Raw genomic sequence first — 22,171 nt, forward strand, 5'->3', positions numbered from 1 at the left:
TGGACATTATGAGAGTGAATGTAATATGCTTAAAGCCCATCACCGAGAAAAGCCAGCCCAATTAATCATCTAAAAGCCATGTGGTCCAACCATCCCCCATCCAACATGAATAAAACCATGGCTTTGCACCTTTCCAAATGATGACATGCAGGACCAGGACAAAATCTAGCCCAGAACAGATGACGCATGCTGAGCAGGTCAAGATGCTCTGGAGAGAAAGCAGCCATACAGCGTGATTGGTTCGACTATAGCTCAGTGTTTGGTTCAATCTGTTTTCAATTTAGGTGATTCAGGAGACAGATTAGATTAATTTGAAGAATTCACGTCATTAGCTGCAAACTCAGAAAAGAAACTCGGCAGGTGAAAAGGAAACCGGGATTGCATTTTGGCTCCTTGGCTGAAACTGAACCCAGACAAACATGCCAAACTGAAATGGAACCGTCTCCGAACACACAACAAACACAAAAGGAAGCCTTGGCCAAAATAAAAGCCTGTTGGAAGACTACACAACAAACTCTGACAATTCGTTCTTGGAAAAAACCTGCCTATTTAAACAGCTCATGACTTAAAGCAATGACTGAAAAAGAAAAACGGCTCACATATTAACCATTCAGGACCCAAAAAGAAGGTCCTAGGTGGTAGACAGGTTTTTATTATTTATTTCTTCAACATTGGGCTAACAAGACAACACATGCTGTTAAATAGTTACCAGTTGGGAATACAATAGGTTTCATGCTATAAAACCTGTGATCCTGGGAATGGTTTTCGTAGTTCCAGCATAGTATTTTTCCTCCTTACTCAAAACATTATATTAGCAGGAAGCATGTTATTGCCTTCATACTTCTGCTTCAGCGCAACATTTATTAGGGACGACTGAAATGGAGCAGCAGTTACATGTTACTATGTTAAAGTGAAACTGATAATTGGAATAAGAAGCTGCAGAATACAAAGCCAAGTTCAGCCTCGCGGTGAAAAAACAGCAGCTGCTTGGCTTGTCACTCTTATTACATAATTGTCTAATTGCAATTATGCAATTATTTGGGACGGGAGCAATTATTTAAGCTGCCTGCAATCACTTTCCAGTCATGGCAAAAAATTATTTTACAATCCTATTACAACAAAAAAACAAAGTGAGGCAAGTAAATGTAAATACAAGAAAGCAATAAACATCTATGGATCTTACAGAAACACAAAAGGTTCTAACTTCTAACTATGTGTTCTAACAAGTTTAGAGGGCAGAGTGAGGAATATTTGTTTATCTGTTGACCAGTTCTAACAGTTTAAGCTTGTATGCTAAAGTGTTTTTGCTTATAAACACAACAAAAAAAGCGCAGTTTTGCTTTGCTCCACACGATTCTGTGAAGCTAGACATTTATTTGAAAGTCTAGCACGCACAAAACGCTGTACAGTATCTTTTCTAGTCAAGTAAACATAGTGGAGAAGGAATTTAAGCATTTAATATGCTGTGTCGATCCCAGACAGCAAACAAGTCACTCAGTCCATATAGGACATTCATAGCCTCCAATTCGCACTACTAACTCTGTTGTAGAGAGAAAGTCCTGGACTTGATTTATTTTTTTACTCATTGCTCAGTGTTATTGTGCTTTAAAAGACTGATATATGCCACTAGCCTCTGGTTTGATTGGTTGTCCTGTATTGTGGCTTTTTTACAAAGCAGACAGAAAAACTTCTAATAACTTCAGTGTTAATAGGTGGGGCTAAACTTTATAGGCTGGATATTCAGATTAATGTTAAGATTAAAGCTAACTGCTATGGATCCACAACTTGAATCAGTTCCACGTTGCTTAAAAATTTGAAGTAAGCATTTCTGGTAGAGCCGAGATACATTTCTGCATCACTGGCTGCGCGGTCTTGATCACTAGCATGACACTAAGACTCTGTTTGGCTCTGTTGCTGCCATATCATTTTCTCTTGGCAGACAATGCAAACTCCGCCTATACTGATCTTTTTACCTCTGTCCTGCCTCGTCCAACAACCAATCCATCTCCAGTTGTTTCTCACAGCTTAGTTGCTATGTGAGACATGACTAAAAGATTTGATTATGATCAATCAGCAATTACGCATTTGTAACAACAAATGTGTCACACTTATTTTGAGCTGGTGAAGCTTTACTTCACCTGCCTATCTAGTAAAGTCACAAAAATAAATATAGCCTCTGGTGTACAAAGAGAAGTGAGCTGGGCTACATTTATGCATTTTGAAAATGCTCTTACACACAGCAACTTACAATTAATGCTACAGATATGGGTCAATGCAGCACTAGGAGTCTTGCCCAAGGACTCTTCCTGGTATAAGCATGGTGTGCTTGTCCAAGTGGGAAGTGAACTCTTATAATGCATAATATAATGAATAAATTCTATGACAGCGGTGTTTAAAACAAATGTAGTCTACATGAAGACAGACATATTTACCATATGTACTAGGGAGCTTGAGATACTTGCTTAAAGTTGCACTACGTAAGATTTGGGGACTTTGAGTACTCTCTTGGAAATGAGTAACTGCATGTAACAGGCAGAAAAACATTGTTATGCTGGTTGTGCTTCGGACCCCGATCAGATGAATGATTGTGAGCGCGTTGAAAGAGAATCCACTGAGAACTAAGCCAAAACTTGCTGAAGAACAGGTACTGTTTGGATGTAAGCGACTTATCTACTATTGTCATCACATCTTCATCACTATGATGTTCAGTCTGCATTTGAGACCTAAACACAAAGCCAGACCTTCTATGCACATGATGAAAATGCGCAAAGAGGAATGATGTGGTCCAAAAACTCCCACAACATCCAACCTGTTACCGGACTTCAAAAGGAGTTACTCAGCGCACGCTCACCAACTGTAGTGTGTTTTTTCCCCTCCTGATTCCCCAATGCTGCTTTCAATTTTACAAAAAAAAAAAGAGCTTTAAAAATGCAACTTAACATCGAGAAGGCAGCTCCATGACACATTTTAAATCAGCATTTGATCATGTACATATTCCTACTAAACAAAAGCAGAATAATGCAGAGTTATATCTGCATTTTACTCACTTGAATGCATTTTTAATTCACTACAAATAAAAGAAATAATTACATTCTCTGTGCTGCTAATCCAGGTAGATCTAGTTCCAGTTTCTTCAATTTTATAAATGTGCATGCATCAACAGTGGAAGACATGGACATAACATCAATACTATCTGCCTATGTAGGCTCATGTATAGGCCTTAGTAGAAGACTAGAATACCTCCACCCACCAAGCCCATTCCCATAATTTTTCTCCTCACTGGATCTACGTACATCTCAGAAACGACAGTTCTCATTCTTCCATGATGAAGCCTGAAGCGGTGATGGAAAACTAACCTGAGAGCAACAGATTCAACAGATTCTTCATCCTCTGCACTGAACATCCATTAGTCTGTCGCATCATCTTTCTCACAAACACACTAGAAGAACTCATGCAGTGACACTAAGGAGATATCTATGACCAGCATGATGATTAACAAACAGCCATTCATTTCTAAAGCGAGGTCTCGGGCTGTAGCCAAAAAATGGATTAATAATTTACTAGTATACAGTCTGTTCTGTTAAGAATAAATCATGAATGCGAAAGCGAACATCTTCGAGCCTTCAGTTCTGAGACAGACGTTTTGGAGGATTCAGAGAAAGCAAATGCGTCTATTATTAGCAGCTACGCCTCTGTCTTGCCCTTGTCCTGTGGTTCATACATATTTAACAAAGCACGATGGAGGGGTTGACGTGTAGAGAGAGAAGAACAGACAGACAGAGAGAAAGAACAGACATTACATTGTATAGAGTCAATCTTTTTCATCATCCACGTCTTGGGGGCCCGTGTCACATCCACTTAGGACTAAAAACAATCAGTCTACACATTTAATCTGCCATCCTGCTTTACGGCGCACTTTGCTAGTTTATTCACGAGCTTCTACTGACCTCCACTCAGTCAAACAGCAACCAGGGTGGAAAGGGCAGGAGAGACTGAAGAGGTACTGAAGGACTGAGTGGGATAAGAGAAAGGCAGGAGACGGAGATGAAATGCACTGGGATTGGGAGGAGAGCTCGGTGAAGTGGCAGATGCCTCCATGTGTAAAATGGGTGACAGGACTTTTCGCAAGCTGCTCCATCAGCATAACTCACGCAGTTCTCATTCGAACTCTGGTGTTAAAAAGGGGCGAGGGGCCCAGTGCCCTCTGTAAGATTAATAGTTTCTAATCTCACACAGCAAGCCCTTGGCAAATGGAAAGAACAACAGCTTCAGAGACCATTAGAAGCAGCAAAGCTATAGATCCACTTGGAAACAAGGGCAAAAGCAAAGGATGTTCAACGTACACCTTGAGAATAAACTGAATAATAAAAATAATTTAAAAAAAAAAAAAATTTTTTTAAAACAGTGCCATTAATGCACTTTCCTAATTGGGCCATCCACAGTAGTTCACCCTGACCTCATTCACTGTTTTAACGTTCACCCTGTCTTTCACGTAACTTTCATGTTCAGGTTCACGCAAACCCTCTGAGTATATCTATATATAGGGCAGCCAGTCAGAACGGAGTTCTTTTACATCTCATACATATTTATTGCACGACGTAGTCTGAAAAACGGTGATGTAAAAATTAATTACGGCCACAGACGTTTTAAGCAGCTGGAGAAGGGAAAAAAATGAAGTAGCTTATATGCCTTAAAAAGGCCAAACGAGAGCTTCAAAAGACTATATTAAAAATATGAAAACATACGGTGGTCCAAAGAAAACAACAAAACATTAACTATTTTGAGGAAGTAATATAAGTAATCATTACAGCCCTAAAATAAGTCAAGAATAAAATAAAGATAAAAAAATAAAACAGGGGTGTTGGGGTGTACAGGGGATCCCCGTTAATAACCCCAGTATCTGCGATTCGGTGCTTGCGCCATGTGGCATGACATTGAGGAAGCTTCCTCAGCCTTAGTGTGATGTTAATTACTCCCAGAGGAGTAAGCACTCTCCGCTCTGCAGGACGCCATAAAGATTAGCTCAGCGCAAAGGCAGGGCACACTGCACCCACAGGGAAGGGTGTTTGCCAATCACAGTGGAGGACTCTGTCTAACCCAAGGCAGGGATTGCCTTCCATCCCTCTATCTGCCGCTCCCTCCCTCCATCTCTGTTGGCAGAAGCCCCGTACGGGTGTGTGTGCCCATTCTTAACTCTAATCCCACGGGGAGCTTGCCAGATTTCGCGACATCCCAGGTCACGTGCACTGCCCTGCATTCTTACTTTCCCTTCCCTGCATTCCATGGTCCGACTTCCCTCCAACCCCCAAGAAACTGGCGCGGCCAAGCCTGAGGTTTCCACATCCCATACATGCATCAGAAATGTCCTCACTGGTAATAACTAAGACCATCTATCACTGCTCTACTGGGGTTACACCCAGGGATGAGGGCAAAAATAAAAACCCTCACCCATTTAAAACTGAGCCAGACAAAAATCAACACTGCAGTAGTCAGGACAACCAGTTATACGAAAAAAGGTGGTTTCCCAACAGCTGAAGATGACGGAAAGTTGCATTTGCAATGCTGCAGGACTTGCCTTCTGCTGACAGCTCTGTCAAGTATATTCAATTTTAATCCACTTAGAGACTCCAAAAAATATCAAATGGCAAGTAAAGTTAAAAAAGGAAATGTTTCCGCATCCTTTAACAGATACTTACTAATGCTTTTCAAACCACACACCTAAATTCTAAATCTCTGGCTCGGAAACTCCAAAATAAAAAAACAACTATTCTTAGAGCCCTGCATATTCAGGGTTTAAATATCTGATTCAATTACAATTCTTCAGAAGACGATTCAAATTTCACCAAATTCAATTATCAGTGTGATTGAGAACTGTTTTTAAAACACAAATGTAATTGTATGAACTATTTACACAGAAGTGGAATTCAGTTTTTTCAGTGACAGGAAAGACTGCTAACTTTACTACTCATGGCAAACATGTGGAAATAGTGGACAGCTTTTGCCTACTTGCGGCAATTATTAACAACAGAGGATCCAGCACTCAAGAAATACAACACAGACTTGCAGTCGGAAGAAGAAGGATGAACGAGCTTGGAAAGATCTTCAAATGCAATAACTGGGGGCAGTCATGGGCTGGAGGTTGGGGAACCAGCCTTATGACCGGAGGGGCCATGACTGAAGTACCTTTCAAGCAAGACACCTAACCCCAACTGCTACCTGGTTGCTGTGGATAGGGGCTGCCCACTGCTCTTGGCAAGTGTGCTCACTGCCCCCTACTGTGTGGCTATCCTTAATGTGTATGTGGGTGTTTCACTGCGCAGATGGGATAAATGCGGAGGAGAAATTTCCCCATTGCAGGACTAATAAGGGTCACATAACTAAACTTCAGTATCACTACCAGTGGGGTCGCCAAAATTCAGAAACGACTTACCAGCTCTTAATAATAACAACAACATAAGACATGGGGGTTTGGAGGCCTCTCTGCCAGGAATGTGTAATAGTGTGCAACGTGTGAAAGAATGTTTCGTAACGTTGGTTGTGCTTCAGACCCCTTCCCTGGGTGGGTGAATCTGGTGATCGTGCTGAAAGAGTCCAAACTTGGTGAAGGACGCAACCAAGGATGTAAACAAATTATCTACCTACATTTGTCATTATGCTGATTTTGCATTTGAGACCTAAAAATAGAGACCGACCTTCTTTTTGAGGCTGCGTGTGTGGAGTTAATATTTTAAGACAAGTGATGTGGTCTGAAAACATGCCACAAAATTCAACTAGACACTACTGAATTTAAAGCACCATTTCAGACAATACTGTTTAGCTTTAATGCATTTTTCTAATTTGACTCTTCAAGCCATGCACAGCTTTCAAATGGCCTGTAAAGCAAAACATTCAGCACCAACATAAATTAACAAGCAGCAAACAAACAAAAGCAAGTAAACAAAATGTCAAGCAAGAAAAAACTTAAGTAAAAATGTACTGCAAATTGCTTACTTGGTTATGAATACACTGCCTTTCGTCACAACATTTTACCTGAGTTTTAAGAAGGCCCAATTTACTATCATCAACATTACATATAAATATTAAGAGGTCGCGTGTAGGTTCCTTAGTCATTTTGGGTAGAAAATAAAAGAGCTACTTTTGCTTTGTAGACATGGTGACTCCTAGCTCCGATCACCACCACTGTACAGTAAACTATACTCAACAAATTATGCTGAGATTTTGGGGAAAAAAAATAAAAAAAATAAATTGAAGAAATTCCCTATTAAGGCACAAACACAAGCAAACTGTCACATTTTTCAATACCATTAAATTGGCCTTCTACTGAATAGTCAGCCTCTAAATTTTCTTATGATGAAATGTCAGAAATCCCCAAATAGTGATTTCAATAGTCAAATGTTAGCACCACGAAAGATTAGTTACTGGTATGTGCATAAATCCCTACTAGAAAAACATGGAAACATTCACATTAATATGAATAATACAGTCGTATATAAATGTTTGGGGTTCAGATGACATGTTTTGTTTATTTTCTAATCGAAAAAAAGTGAACACATCCTCTACAGCGAACACACTTCTGCACATTTTAATGCACAGTTACTGTTCAGATGTTTCGCTGAATTTAACATATTGGGGATAAACATTAAATGTGGTCTGTGCAAAAGTTACTTTACACAATAAAATATTTCAATATATCGCAAAATATATAACAGTAATTTCAATTCTGTAAACACTTGTCTAAAATTAGAACACAAAAGCCACACTGCAGCTTGTTCCCGCTAAAGGAACTTATTTGTGGACTTTGTCGCGCGCATACAACTGTACACAGAATACATTCCCAGCATAAAACCAGATGATGATAAAACGGGTCACAAGTGGTGGAGGTTAAAACACTGAAGATGACCACGTTTGTGCCTTGAAGCAGTTCAAACAAGACAATTAACTCCCTCAAACACCTTCAAGTTTAAACTACCCTGGAGTGAACAAGGCTAGTCTTCAGCCTCAGCAGCCACTAAGCAAAATTATCCAGTGACCTCTACATAATTCACTGACAGAGGAATAACTAAACCATTAAGGTTATTCATGCCTTGTTTGGAGATGCATGACGGGAGGTACGATAATATCATTACCATGATGACATTAGCAGATAACTGATTAAAACAGCAATATTGGTACTGCCTTCAAATTAACATCTGACAGATGTTAAGAGATTTGATAGTGCATTAATTAGTCGGCGCTTCTTATCAGCACTCGCGCTCATGGCTGCACACAGACTGCCTTTCGTCTTATACTAATGTTCTTCAGTATGGATCAATTTGAGTCATGTTTTTAAAGTTTTAAAGAGAACCTGTTATTTCGGCCTTAAATGCTCAGCTGCATCACACATTAGTAGACAGTACTGTTTTAGACACTTCATTTGCTCAGGAAAAAAGCACTGATATTAGAATAAAAACCAATAACATGAATACAATAAGTTGTGATTTTATGTATGTCAATGTGTTCGTTGAACTATTTCCAAACCTCTCACTGAGGTAGCCCAGTATTAATTGTACTTATCATCCGATGCTTTTGGCCTCCAAATACTTTGTTACATTAAATCAGGTGCACGTGTTATGAAATTTAGCAAATTCATGTGATGCTGGGGACATCAAGGAGGAGCAAGATCTCATATCATGACGTCTGTAATATAGTCTGTAAAAACATGAAGCAAGGATGCCCTGAACATCATATCACCTGTGATTTATCACTGGCAATACTTTCTACCACAACAAGCAGCGTCGCTCTGCAGAGTCAGTGATTTGCGTTTCTGAAACAGTGTTCAGTGAAATTTAATGACTGACATTTCTGAAGGTTGATCAGTACAAGAATAACCTGAACGTTCTGTTCCAACCAGTCTGTAAAGCATCACACAGCCCATCATGTCTGTCGAATAGTATTCTATTAGTAGCTAATAGTAGCTTCTTTAGCTGTTGCGTTGGGGCAAAGACAGGTTTGGGATTTAATCTAGCTCTACTTAACTGGATTTAGTGCAACACCGTATGTGAAATACTGATTTTTTATTTCTTTTTTATTTTTTTTACATAGCATTACTGGCTCTATCTGTTCCAACTGATCAGATGTCTGAACAAGTATCATGACGCATCATGTATCGTGAAAAAAAACATATCACAATGCTTAAAGGAATTGCCATATCGCCAACCTCTGATTCTAATGACATATGGTGAATTTACAAGAACAAAACCACACTTGCAGCCAAGATAACAGTGTGCATCAATGCCTAAGACTTTTGCAAAGTCATGTATACACATGGAAACATTAATTACAGGCAGATTTCAATCCAGACCTCTAAACTCAATGCATCCACAGGTCATGTGTCTGGCAAACAAATGAATCACAGCTGACAACCTCAAGACGCTTGCACTCGTTGACCTTGCGTAAACATAAAAGCATTACACGCTCTACACTCCTCACTAAAAGGCTTCATTACTCAAAGGTGCTGGTAGAAAGAGCTTGGGAGTATTTGGACGCAGTCCAGCACTTTGGAACTGGTTATCTGTCCGGTGTTCGATGGATCAGGGTTTTAAAATAAGCTTGAGCAATTACGTTGGTCAAACATGTTGCTAACAATTTAACTTGGGCCTTGTATTTCAAATGGCCTGCACGCATGTAAATCAATACTCTTTTTCCTCCAAAAAAACTCTTGTTAAATGACTTTAATGGAATGCTTTTAAGTGGAAGACGGATGCAAAAGGTTCAGATGGGAGTGACCAGTAAATCCACCTTTTGGGAGGACCATTAGAATCCGCATGCCACTTCAGACTTTAGTTTCAGCATGAAGAGTGAATGAGGCTTTGTAGTACAAACAGCTACAATGTGAGGGAGGGCACTGCAACTGGATTTCAAAAAGGGAGCAAGAAACCACTGCTATTTGGCACAGTACCACAGACTAGTGAACAGGCTAGCTAACAAAATGAGTCTCAGCAGTAATTAAGAGCTGCATCAAAAGGTGGTTTTTGGGCTGACTGGGTCAAGACAGCACCACGCACACTCTTACATCTATAGCACTGCTTATACGAGATTTCTTTGTTTCATGAGGTGGGATGATGTAATTTAACAACAGGATATCTAATGTTTATGATAGATTTGTATGAGATAAGACAGAGAAGGGAGTGGCTACTTCACTGCCACATTGCCTGTATACCCCAAAAAAAAAGGCTGTTCATAACAGGCAGCTCTCAAACATTTATTTGAACTTTCACTATCTACAAAGCTGTCTTAAAGGAAAGCAATGCACCTTTGTAAGCATTGCTGTAAATTCTCAAGCAAATACAAAGAGTCATTATTTTTATTAATGTCACATTTTACCATTCAGAACCTTGAACTTAACACCTATGGGATTGATTTGGGCTATAGAGAATACAAGCAAATGCTTTGTGGGTACCTCCATACTTCAGAGAAGGGGAAAAAAAAAAAAACACCTTTTCCAAAGAATACGGTGGAATATTTACCAACGCAACAATCCAAACTGGATTAATACGAATTAAAAGTTATTCTTACAGTTCATTTTATTTCAAGTAAAAGGTGCTGACAGAGGAGCTCACAGTCCGTAAAAGATTTCTGATATGGCAGATTTGGACAGGACTAAAGCCTAATTACACGAGTAATTATTACATTATGCATAAAATGATTATTGACCTTTGGTAAAGCAAATATACAGTGGGGGAAAAAGGTATTTGGTCAGTCACCAACTGTACAAGTTCTCCCACTTAAAAAGATGATTGAGGCCTGTAATTGACATCATAGGTAGACCTCAACTATGAGAGACAAAACGAGGGGAAAAAAAATTCAGAAAATCACATCGTCTGATTTTTAAAGAATTTATTTGCAAATAATGGTGGAAAATAAGTATTTGGTCAATAACAAAAGTTCATCTCAATACTTTGTTATATATCCTTTGTTGGCAAAGACAGAGGTCAAACATTTTCTGTAAGTCTTTACAAGGTTGGCACATTCCATGCAGATCTCTAGAGCAGTGATGTTTTGGGGCTGTCAGTGGGCAACACGGACTTTCAACTCCCTCCAAAGGTTTTCTATGGGGTTGAGATCTGGAGACTGGCTAGGCCACTCCAGGACCTTGAAATGCTTCTTACGAAGCCACTCCTTTGTTGCCCTGGCAGTGTGACTGGGATCATTGTCATGCTGAAAGACCCAGCCACGTTTCGTCTTCAATGCCCTTGCCGATGGAAGGAGGTTTGCACTCAAAATCACACAATGCATGGCCCCATTCATTCTTTCATGTACACAGACCAGTCGTCCTGGTCCCTTTGCAGAGAAACAGCCCCAAAGCCTGATGTTCGCACCCCCATCCTTCACAGTTGGTATGGTGTTCTTTGGATGCAACTTACCATTCACGCTCCTCCAAACACGACGAGTTGTGTTTGTACCAAACAGCTCTACTTTGGTTTCATCTGACCATATGACAGCTCCCAATACTCCCAAATGCTCTCTAGCAAACTTCAGATGTGCCCGGATATGTACTGGCTTAAGCAGGGGGACACGTCTGGCACTGCAAGATCCGAGTCCCTGGCGGCGTAGTGTGTTACTGACAGTAGCCTTTGTAACGTTGGTCCCAGCTCTCTGCAGGTCATTCACTAGGTCCCCCGTGTGGTTCTGGGATTTCTGCTCACTGTTCTTGTGATCATTTTGACCCTACGGGCTGAGATCTTGCGTGGAGCCCCTGATCGAGGGAGATTAGCAGTGGTCTTGTAGGTCTTCCATTTTCTGATTATTGCTCCCACAGTAGATTTCTTCACACCAAGCTGCTTGCCTATGGCAGATTCAGTCTTTCCAGCCTGGTGCAGGTCTACAATCTTGTTTCTGGTGTCCTTCGACAGCTCTTTGGTCTTCACCATAGTGGAGTTTAGAGTGTGACTGTTTGAGGTTGTGGGCAGGTGTCTTTTATACAGATAACGAGGTCAAACAGGTGCCATTAATTCAGGTAATGAGTGGAGGACAGAGGAGCCTCTTAAAGAAGAAGTTACAGCCAGAAATCTTGCTTGTTTGTAGGTGACCAAATACTTATTTTCCACCATTATTCGCAAATAAATTCTTTAAAAATCAGACTGTGATTTTTTTGTATTCACAAACACTTTTCTAAGAAAACGCTGATGAAGACAAACACTAACAAGTTCACAGAATGGGCTTCAGTCTAATACAGCTCTACTCTAATACACATCCAAGACAAAAGTACACAATAACACCAGCAGGAATGGAAATCTAGCACACAGTAGGCAAGTCACACAACAGCAGATCACATCCTGGCAAATCATCAAATTCTTTAGTAGGAACACCGATGCCACCAGCTGGAACTCTTAGCATACTGATCCACCTCACTGAAACCCCCTTCTGTCTAAGGAGAAGGGATGAAGTGAGTGGGAGTAGATTTGGAGAGAATCTGGGATATTAGTCACAACAGTGTTAAGTCCCAGGGAAAGCCCTCGGGTTGGGCCTGTAAACAAGCCATTTTGGGTTCCACCTGCAAACACAATGCTGTGAATAAGTATCTACGGTTTCTACAGACTAAATTAGGTTAGTAAGGCCAGCAGGAAACCTCTGCACGAATCACACCGCTTACAGGATGCTAAGCCAAGCATGGCATTTTAATTGGCTGTTACACGTTTCTGCTATTTCTGCATATTCTCGGTATCAATACTGATGCCCAGCATCTGTGAATTTCACTCTGAAAGGAAGGCAGATTGAGAAGATGGCCTGTTATATGGTCAGCAGGAACAGACAATAGATATGTGATGTCCTTATCTGAGTGGCCACTACAAAAATTTTAAAAGGCCAAATTAATAATGAAATGTCTGTTTAATACTGAATTAATTTCAACTTATGCTATTTGGACAAGAGAGCATGTTTAACATCCGCTGCAGAGAGTGAAAATTCTATGCACTTTAATGCACAAGGTCGATATCAGAAATTCAGAGGGTGCTTTCAGATATAAAGCAGATGACCGCATTTACAAATAAAACAGCTATAGGCTGAAAGTACAGAATGTATTCAATTTTAAACATAACTCTGTCTCTAGACTGATATCTGTCTACCTTTTAGAGTGAACCTGAAAAACCCAACACAAATTACACATCAGAAGTGATTAAATTCAAGTCTGAATACGCATTTAACCATAATACAACTTAGCCTCTCAACTTTTTCCCCTCAATAGCCTTTGTAGGTCTTGTTATATAGAAACAAGCATTTACAAGAGACAATTCAACAATTTTTCAATTCACTTCTGAAGATGTAAACCAAGTCATTCAGAGGGGTTTAATGTGAAATACACCATTCTAGACCAACTTACTGAGTCAGATGTGGTGGTTGTGACAGGAAGGACTTGCTTCATGTCCTCAAAAGTTCCCTCAGACATAGTTAATATATTAAATGGTTATGAATACACTGCCTGCTGTCTGAAAGATTGTTTTACAATAGTTTACAGGTCAGGTTTTGCCCTAAAACATATTTTTCAAATCCATTAGTGAGAAGACATACATACATAGATACATGCAGGGCTATCTGAGGCAAAACTGTCCTGAAAGAAAACTTTTTTTGTACAGAAATCACCATTTCTTCATTATCAACATTACATATAAAAACTCAGAAGACGTGTAGGTTCACTGATTTGGATAGGAAGCGAAAGGCCATTGTACGCTTTGTGACCCGTGGTTGCACCAGTACTGTAAAGAAACTTTAAGAAGCTTCTTTTCAACACCATTTCACACAAACGTCATTGTTTTCAATGACCACTTTTTTTTTTTATTTCTTTTAAAAGGTCATTCCTGTTCGTTAAAGGACAAACATTTTGCAAACTACTGTATGCCTGGCAAGAACCAGAGCAATCCAAGCCACTCTTTTCATTTCACATCTTTCACATGCTTGAAGATTACTAGAATCTAAACACCACAAAACCCCTTTAAATAATGGGTTCAATTCACTCTCTCACACACAAAAGGCACATTCATCAAGCAAAACAGCACTTACAGCAATTTGGCTTATTTTTTTTAATTGTCAGCGAGGGACAATTTTTAACAAGTGCCTGAAGTACAAATACATGCCTTTATTGTTTTCAGTGGTATCGAGTGAAGGGTGATACAGTATGAATGCAAATCTACCCACCCTTTCCCACCCACCAGTGTACACAGATTTTCAGTCACATTTACCAGCATCAGGCATTCACTCCTGACCCTTAAATCCAGGGACAGTGGCCACATCAAATGGATCAAAAGATTAGGCTGCATCACAGAGGCTTTGGGCAGCACTTCTTCCTGGATTCCACAAGCATAAGCTCCGATTCAGTAGGTAGCACTGAAGAGATGAAAACGACCAGAGCGACTGGCCTCCCTGTGTTGATGCGGCACAGGCAGCTCTTGGGACAGTCATATTTAACCTCCTAACACAACAAACTCTTCGACATCCCTCTGATATATTTAATGCATATAATGTCGATACACAGAGCAAATAAATGTTACTGTTTGTCACATCACAAATTCCACTTCAGTTCACAATAAACTTCAGCAAAATCAGGCAGACAATGAACATTTAACAAAGCTCTGCTTGATCAAAATGGTTGGTGTACTATAGTGGGTAACACCTCTGCCTTCTTCGCCATAGACTGGGGTTCAATCCCTGACTGGGTAAACACCCTACACTATACCAATAAGAGTCCTCGGGCAAGACTCCTAACACTACCTTCAACTACCTGTGTAAAACGATCCAACTGTAAGTCGCTCTTGGGTAAAAGCATCTGCCAAATGCCATAAATGTAAATCAAAATCCTAACATTTTTCAGCTTACCACCAAACAAAAGACATTTCCTTTACAAAACATGCTCTGAAAACAAAAACAGCACTGCCTAAAAAACAGAATCTTGACACATTTTACAAAATGGATCAATGTGTTTAGCAACTTTCAGAAGCCATGCATCATCCACAATTTTTGTTTTGCTACATCTCTAGTAAGACCTAGATCTAGTAAATATACAGTCTAATTCTCAGACCCATTATGTGGTCCACTTTTTAGTCATTGTGTTTACAAAGCTGATGTCAAACATGTCCCTGAAGTTTAAAAAAATAACACTGCAGTCAATTTTGCTGGAGCTGAACGTTTTCCTTTGCTCCACCAATTAAGAGTGCCATAGGAGTTAGCCAGTGCCGAAATAACTTTTGCTGCAACTTAAATCTCCTTCACACTTTCCTCTGATTAAACCAAGAGAGTAAACTTAGCCATTTAAGAGCTACAATACCCTAATCTGGCTAAGTGGTGTGCGGTAAAAGGCAATCATCATAGGTCTGAAAAGATATTAAATGCAAGCAATAACAGATGATTCCTTCCAGAAAGCAAAGCTTAATCTTGCTTTATGATATAAGGCAGCTCCACTCGAGTCATACTGCAACGTGAGAAGTCATCATCTAAAAGTGACCTTTATCACACTGCAAGCTTGTGACATCACAATAGCAGAATGAGATCACAATGCCTTTGTGCCTCCCTGCCGACCAATCATCATTCAGACTTCAGACACTCTCAACTGTTTTTTTCCTGCACCGTTTCATGATATTTCCCTTGAACTGGCACTCGAAGGCTAAGGTCTTCTCTACAGCTATGCATGTGTGGGAGCACCTGCGGTGTACATGACCAGCATCCAAGCGGACAGTATGCCCACGCCTGTGAAGAAGGCTTTTCCAAAAAAGCTCTTCTGCTGATATTCTCTCACTCATATCTTTTAATTAACACAAGCTGAGGGGGTTTCACATTTTCTTCTTTTTGTGCCCAGTCAGAGGCTGGCGCCTGGAAAAAAAAAAAACAAAAAACAAAAAACACACACTCCATGAACAAATGCTTCATCTCAGCCCATCCGCCTCCAAAAGCCTGAGAAAATAAGCAAATATGGGGAGGCCGGGGAGCTCAGGCAGAGCACATCTTCCATTACTCTTTGCAACCATTAAAGCATTCAGGAACAAAGGGCTGGAAGCTGAAGAAGCTGTACCCCCGCTGCCAGGTTTGGGTTTGCATTACAAACCTACTGAAAACTGAGCAGTGGGAATTGAGAGAAAACTACCTTTGGTAGACCTACAGCTCCCAGCTTCTATTTAGTAGACTATAAATAGAGGGCTAATTCAAGAAATCCCTGTGCATGTAAACTGAGACATGAGGCTCACATGACCTGCTCCAAGCCAATGGTCTGCCACTTCCTCTCTCCTCACAAAAAGAGGAGGTTTTTGTATGACCTGTGTGTTTAAGTGTAAAATAGAGTAAGAAGAAAAAGATCAAATCCAGTGCTGTTCTGCCTTTAGTAAAATTAAATGGGCATTCCTGCCTAAACCTAGCAAGATAGTTATCTGTCACCTTATGTAATATTCTGTAGAACAGCATTGTATCCTTCAGCCTCGCTTGCTTGACAGGTCTCACGATTTATCATCCTTTCTCCGTTTTCATCGCTCAGCGTTCCTTCACTACAATACCAAACATATACCACACAAATGTCAGTACAACCACTGAGCATCTACCAAAGGCAATAAAGAATTCCTGACTGCTAACTGATGTACAGGCTAATAAACACAGACGTGATATTTGGCATGCTAGTAGTAATGTTAGCCATCTGGCTTCCTTCTAAGTTGAAGGGCACGTTTCAAACAGCCTTCCCTCATGTATGCACCCCAAAACCCTTGTAGTTTTTCCAAAAATACCTCCCACCTTCAAGACATATCAGTAATCTTTAAACCAGAAAATCATGCTATAGAGGCTACTGTAGCACTATTATGAGGCAAGTAAGCATGTTTAAAAGAAATGAAGTAATGGGCACATTTTTTACTTGAGCAGGGTTCCCTTTAAGTAAAAGGCTAACACAAAGACGAACACACACGTTGCCCAAAATGCATACAAAACAGTTTGTGGTCCTCCCCTTTTCACTGAGATGAGTATGAAAGCAGTTTTCTGACTAAGGTCACTGGAGTCCTGGAGACAGACTAGCAGCAGGGTCCACAGCTACACTCTGGCCAGGAAGAAAGGCAAAATCAACTTCATTACTCCACCTAATTATTTCCATAACCTAATGGTGGATTAGTTTAGAGGCCCAAGATTAATTTCAGCAGCACAGGAATAAGATCATGTGAATATGGCCACATGACTAGCCGAATGTACTGCCTGCATAGGAGACAAATACAAACGTCAACAAGGAAAAGAATTAGATAATTTTTGAGCTTGGGTTGTTTGGTCGAAGCATGTCTTCACTTTTAAGGGTTACAAAACATGTAGATGTTCCATGACTCAAAAGGACGTCAAGGAATAAATCAATGACCAAAAACGCTTAACAAAACACTCAAGTCCTTCTGGCCGCAGCCCACTGGGATCCTTCAAGAGCGGTTTGTGTAGCATTCATCTCCGCAAGTCCAGCAGTTTAGTCTGAGCCTTGTCATTCTAAAGTCCTTCAGAAGATCCTCTGTGGGCAGCTGCAAACTTAAGACCATCTAAAGGGAGTTCAGCACCTCAGTGTCTTTAAGTGTAAAGCGGAGGTTGGGAACTGAAGGTCACAGTCCAGCACAGTTTGACATTTTCCTGATCTAACACTCCAACCAAACCTGGCACTTAACTGCTGAGTTGAATCAGGTGAGTTTGATCAGGAAAATCACCAAACGGTGCTGGAATCTGACCCTTCAACCCTCTGCCCCAGAGTTCCTCATCCCTGCAGAAGAGGAATGCAAGACATCCAAGTAAAGTACAAACTGGTTAAATACATTCTTGATGTTTTTGTTTGACATTTGGCTAAAAGAGACTGAAATAAATTATGAGGTGTTTATAGTCAATACTAACAATCTTGCAAAAGCAACATGAGATTTGTGACTGACACACAGAGGTGCAGTCACAGCAACAGTGCTCCCGACAACACAGGCTCAGATGACCAGCAGTCAATCATTAAGCTACTGACTTTTAACCTCATCACGGTCACTAACAGCCCAGAGTGCTCCTTTATACCAAAACGGACCAGAAGTGAGCTGTCTGTAACCCAGTTCACCTGGGAACTAGTGCATAATTCTTTGGGCTCTGCTGTGAGAGACTGTCAAGAAATCACAAGCACTAACACTGCTTGCTTGAGAAAGATGATAAAGGGGGAAAAAAACAATGTTTGTGGTTCCTGTCTGTTTTGTGGCGATGCCTTAGCAAAGGTATTCTGAGTTTTCCTGATGGGCTGATAATGTAAGGAATCCGACCGGTTTCCCAGGTGACATGTGACTGAATCTAGGGGCATCTGGAGGGTTTCTAAAGTGATCACAAGGTGCTCTAGGAAAACTATCTAACGGTAACAACTAAGTCCATTTCCATCAGGAAGCAAAACTTTCAGGTTTGAAACCTAGAAATTCTAATGTGTTTCTGAAGCAGGGAAAGGTTACGAGATGCATGAACTGTGTGAATATGACTAAAGCACCGTACAGCAGCCAGGTTTACAACCGAAACAAGCAGCGTCTCCTAGATTAGCAAATAGATGACGAACGGTTCGCGATTCATACTACATGCCCAAGAACATGATTCAGTTCTACATCAGATCAAGGGTCCTCGACACCCGTCCTGGCGTTCAGCTTTTGGTGATTTCCCTGCTCAAACACACCAAATCCAGCTCATCAGTTAATGGTCAGGTTTGCCACAAGCGTCTGAGCAGGAAAATCATTCAACTGTGCTGGACCGGAGTTGAGCCTCAACAGTAACGACTGCAACTCTAAACCATCTTAATTAAGAATGTTTGGAACCATAAAAAGCCGCGTAACCGATCAAATCCGACTGACACAGAGCCTCTTCGTTTGATATCTAACTAACGAACAAAGCAGCAAAAACCAAACGGTCAGTCATTCGAGCTGAAGCTGTTAGCTAAACCGCTCGCTCGACATAACAGTAGCGTCCGATTCGATGAACAGCTAACGGTAACTTAATTAGGTTTGTGTCCGCTCCATGTAACACTGACTAACAAAACAAATGTTAGGCAAACACGTCCATGAAATTTCATTTAGACACATTTTTCTTTCAGCTTCACTGCCCTCCTGGTAAAACCGCCGTAAACAACTTCGGCTTTGTTAGCTAGCTAGCTATCTAGCCCATGGCTGTTAGCTACACAACTAGCAGGACCGTTTAACGGACTCGTTTCAAGACGCCAGTTTGTTACATGTAAACTGAGAAACCTGTTAGAAAAGGCGGTGGAGAACGTGCTGTTCCATGAGTGTCTAAGGGAAGTCAAGAAAAGGCTGAATAAACTAATGTTTAAGAAAAACAATTAGCTACCCGGCTAACGTTTGTAGTCGCTTTCCGTGCGGCTTAAGCAGAGCGCTTAGCTCCGCAGGCTCGGCTATCCGAGTAGGAGAGCCATCACATATATAGCGTTAGCTGCGGGTCGCTAGCTAGCAGCATTCAATTCACGGCAAAAACATTAGCTAGCATAGTTAGCCGGTGCTACAGCACAAAAATGCGCATAGCCTGATAGATAATAACCCGTCGAAGCGCACCTGACATCTCTTTAACGGGTTTTCCCTTGACTTATGACAAAATACTGCCTTTGGAAGACCACACCGAACCACTGCATTAAAGAAACTGGGACGATAAACAACAACAACAGCTTAAAGCTCGCTAAAGTGGCCAGCTAGACAGCCAGTATTGATCTGTGAACAAACTAAGAAACATGAGCTACAAATCGAGTTCGGTAAAATGACAGTGTATTTCGTAAATTAGGAAAACTTGTACAGCTTTTCTCCTTCTCAGTAGTGTGGAGTTTGTCGACTTTTTTCCCCGAAAAAAGTAACTTAACAAGCCATATGTTTTTTTTTTGTAGTAGCCACTTACATCCAAACATAAAAGTTCCATGTTTCCACTAAAGAAATGCATTAAAACATGGCAAAAATAAACCCAACCTGTCGGGGCTACTAATTCCATCGTTTACCAAAAAGCATACAAGGCTTGAAAGTTCCTGTCAGCGCGGTTAAAGTACTCATGAAGTGAGAAATCGCTTTGCTTTCTGCCGACTGATAGAGTGAAAACCATCACGAGCTGCTAGTTTAGTTAGCTAGCTAGCCATATTGCTACTTACTAGGGGTCGTTTGTAAACCTGGGTGTTCGGGGAGGCTGGTATCCGTATAGATGGCAATAAAGCACGTCGAAACAGAAGCAACACATCTCCGCCGAAACGACCATCTTCCTGGCCCCGCTTCCCGAGCCAGGACCAGGGCTGAGGTTCGGGGAGAGGCCAGTGGAGTTGTAGCCTCCCGGAGTCGGGGACAGAGCAGTGCTGTTGCCGCTGCTACCACCACCACCACCGCCGCCGCCGCTGCTGCTGCTACCCCCAGGACCCCCCAGGCCGTTTACCCGATTCACATTGCCGGCCACCACGGTCGAGGAGGACCCGATCCCCAAGTCCGATCCGCAGTGTCCGGCCCCAGCCACCCCGCTCCCCGCCCCGCCGGGTCCCCCCGAGCCGGGGGATCCCGACAACTTCTGCTTCTTCACCCCGCAGCACCCGGCCGCCATCTTCGAACAATCTGCACCGACACACCGCTTCCGACCCATCACCGTCACCGCGGGAAGGGCGGGGGGAAACGCCGACCACACGTAAAAGTCCCACTGCGTCAGGGCGTACGACTGGCGATGCTCCACCTTTCCCTCCTCCCTTCTGCCTCTCTCTGTCGATGAGCGGAGCGGCTTACGGGAGGGAGGTGGAGGGGGAGGGGTGAGAGTGTGAGTGTGGGGAAGGGAGAGACTCTGCAATGTCACCCGAGCCTCTCCGCCCTCGAAAAGCCGTATCGTACGCTGCGATCGTACGCAATGTTCGTAAGCACGCGGCCAGCTGCGAACCTCTGCAGAGCCAACGCTCGGACGGAGCCGCGGTGTTGTTGATGAGAGCAGCAGGCCCCTCGCCGCATCAACCCGCAGCCGAAACGCGCAGACATCCACAGCACGCTGCTGGAGGGGCGCGGAGCTTCAGGCAGGGACGCGGAGCGAGGCGAGGCGAGGCGAGCCGAGCCGGCCGTCACCCTGCAGCCCCCTCCCCCGGTCCACCCTTCCTCACCAGCGCAGATTCAGCTCTTCCCGTGAGGGAGTCGGGGGCTTTTCTGAGTGCGCAGGACCCATACGGCTCATGAGCGAGGCGCTACGCCCCGGCTAGTGCTTTCTGTCAGTTGTTTACTTGCATCCGACCTTGGCTAAAAAGAGGCGGCCGGCTTCCCCCCCCCGTACACACACACACACACACACACACCCCACACGCACAGGTCGAGCTCCGAATACCAAGTTCTCCGCAGCTAGGATGGCTTTTTTCAGGCAACGCAGCAGTTTGGCTTTTCTGACAGCGCCAGAGAGACGCGAGTCATTTCAGCAAAGCCCAGCGAAACACCGGCCGACCCCTCAGTGCGCAGTATTACACCCACCCTGCCCACCTTCACCCCTACAGCCCTTTTTACAGGAACCCCGAACTGGAAAGTTTTCTCTCCGCGGCTTTTAACGTTGCCATCCGTTTATTAGGGCACATTTTTTGAACGGCATGAGACACCCCGTCCATCAGAAGTCGGCGGACGCTTTCCCCCAGCCGTGCTCGCTAGTCCAGTCCCAGCGACTGACATTAAAGCCCGGTTGCAGTTAATGGGGGGGGATAAGGGTCCTACGCGATCATCCCGAAGCCGCCAGAGCCGTATTCACTTCTTCCACGCCGAAAACAGAATCCAGGACGTATTTTACGATCACTTCTTACGTATCCTGCGTACTCCTTACGGCTCGCCGAATCTGTATTCACAATCTCGACTACGTCAGAAAAAAATGAGGCTGAATCCGTTCACGGAGCCACTTCTTCATTCAGCGACATCTGTCCCGTCTTCATTAATGAACCGTACAAATCCGTCTGCGGTATGTCCTCGTCCGCCTTCATTCTAGTGGAGAAAGAGAAGAGACATGACGCGTCAGGAGGAGCGGGCTTTCAGCTGCGACTAGCGCTAGCGTTAGCCTGCCTAGCAGCGCTGCTGCACAGCCAAATGTGTGCTCAGCACCAGTGACTGAACAGGGAGGATGTCCTAGCGTATTCTCTATTCATTCAAATAGCCCAATGTAGCATAATGTCTGGCCACTCTGATCCTTCATTATTATTCACCAAAGCTCA

At 42.4% G+C, this 22,171-nt stretch overlaps 1 protein-coding gene across 1 annotated transcript in view; it reads right to left on the reverse strand.

Moving 5' to 3' along the window:
• Positions 1 to 21,890, reverse strand: part of ammecr1 (AMMECR nuclear protein 1) — a 66,350-nt gene extending 44,460 nt beyond the window's left edge. Inside the window, exon 1 of the mRNA XM_017701161.2 lies at positions 20,117 to 21,890. Within this exon, the coding sequence (XP_017556650.1) occupies positions 20,117 to 20,592 (476 nt within the window). The 5' untranslated portion in view covers positions 20,593 to 21,890. The remainder of the gene's footprint in view (positions 1 to 20,116) is intronic.
• Between the last annotated feature and the right edge of the window lie 281 nt (positions 21,891 to 22,171).

This window comes from Pygocentrus nattereri, chromosome 16 (genome assembly GCF_015220715.1).
Source record: "Pygocentrus nattereri isolate fPygNat1 chromosome 16, fPygNat1.pri, whole genome shotgun sequence".
NCBI classification, from domain to species: Eukaryota; Metazoa; Chordata; class Actinopteri; order Characiformes; family Serrasalmidae; genus Pygocentrus; species Pygocentrus nattereri.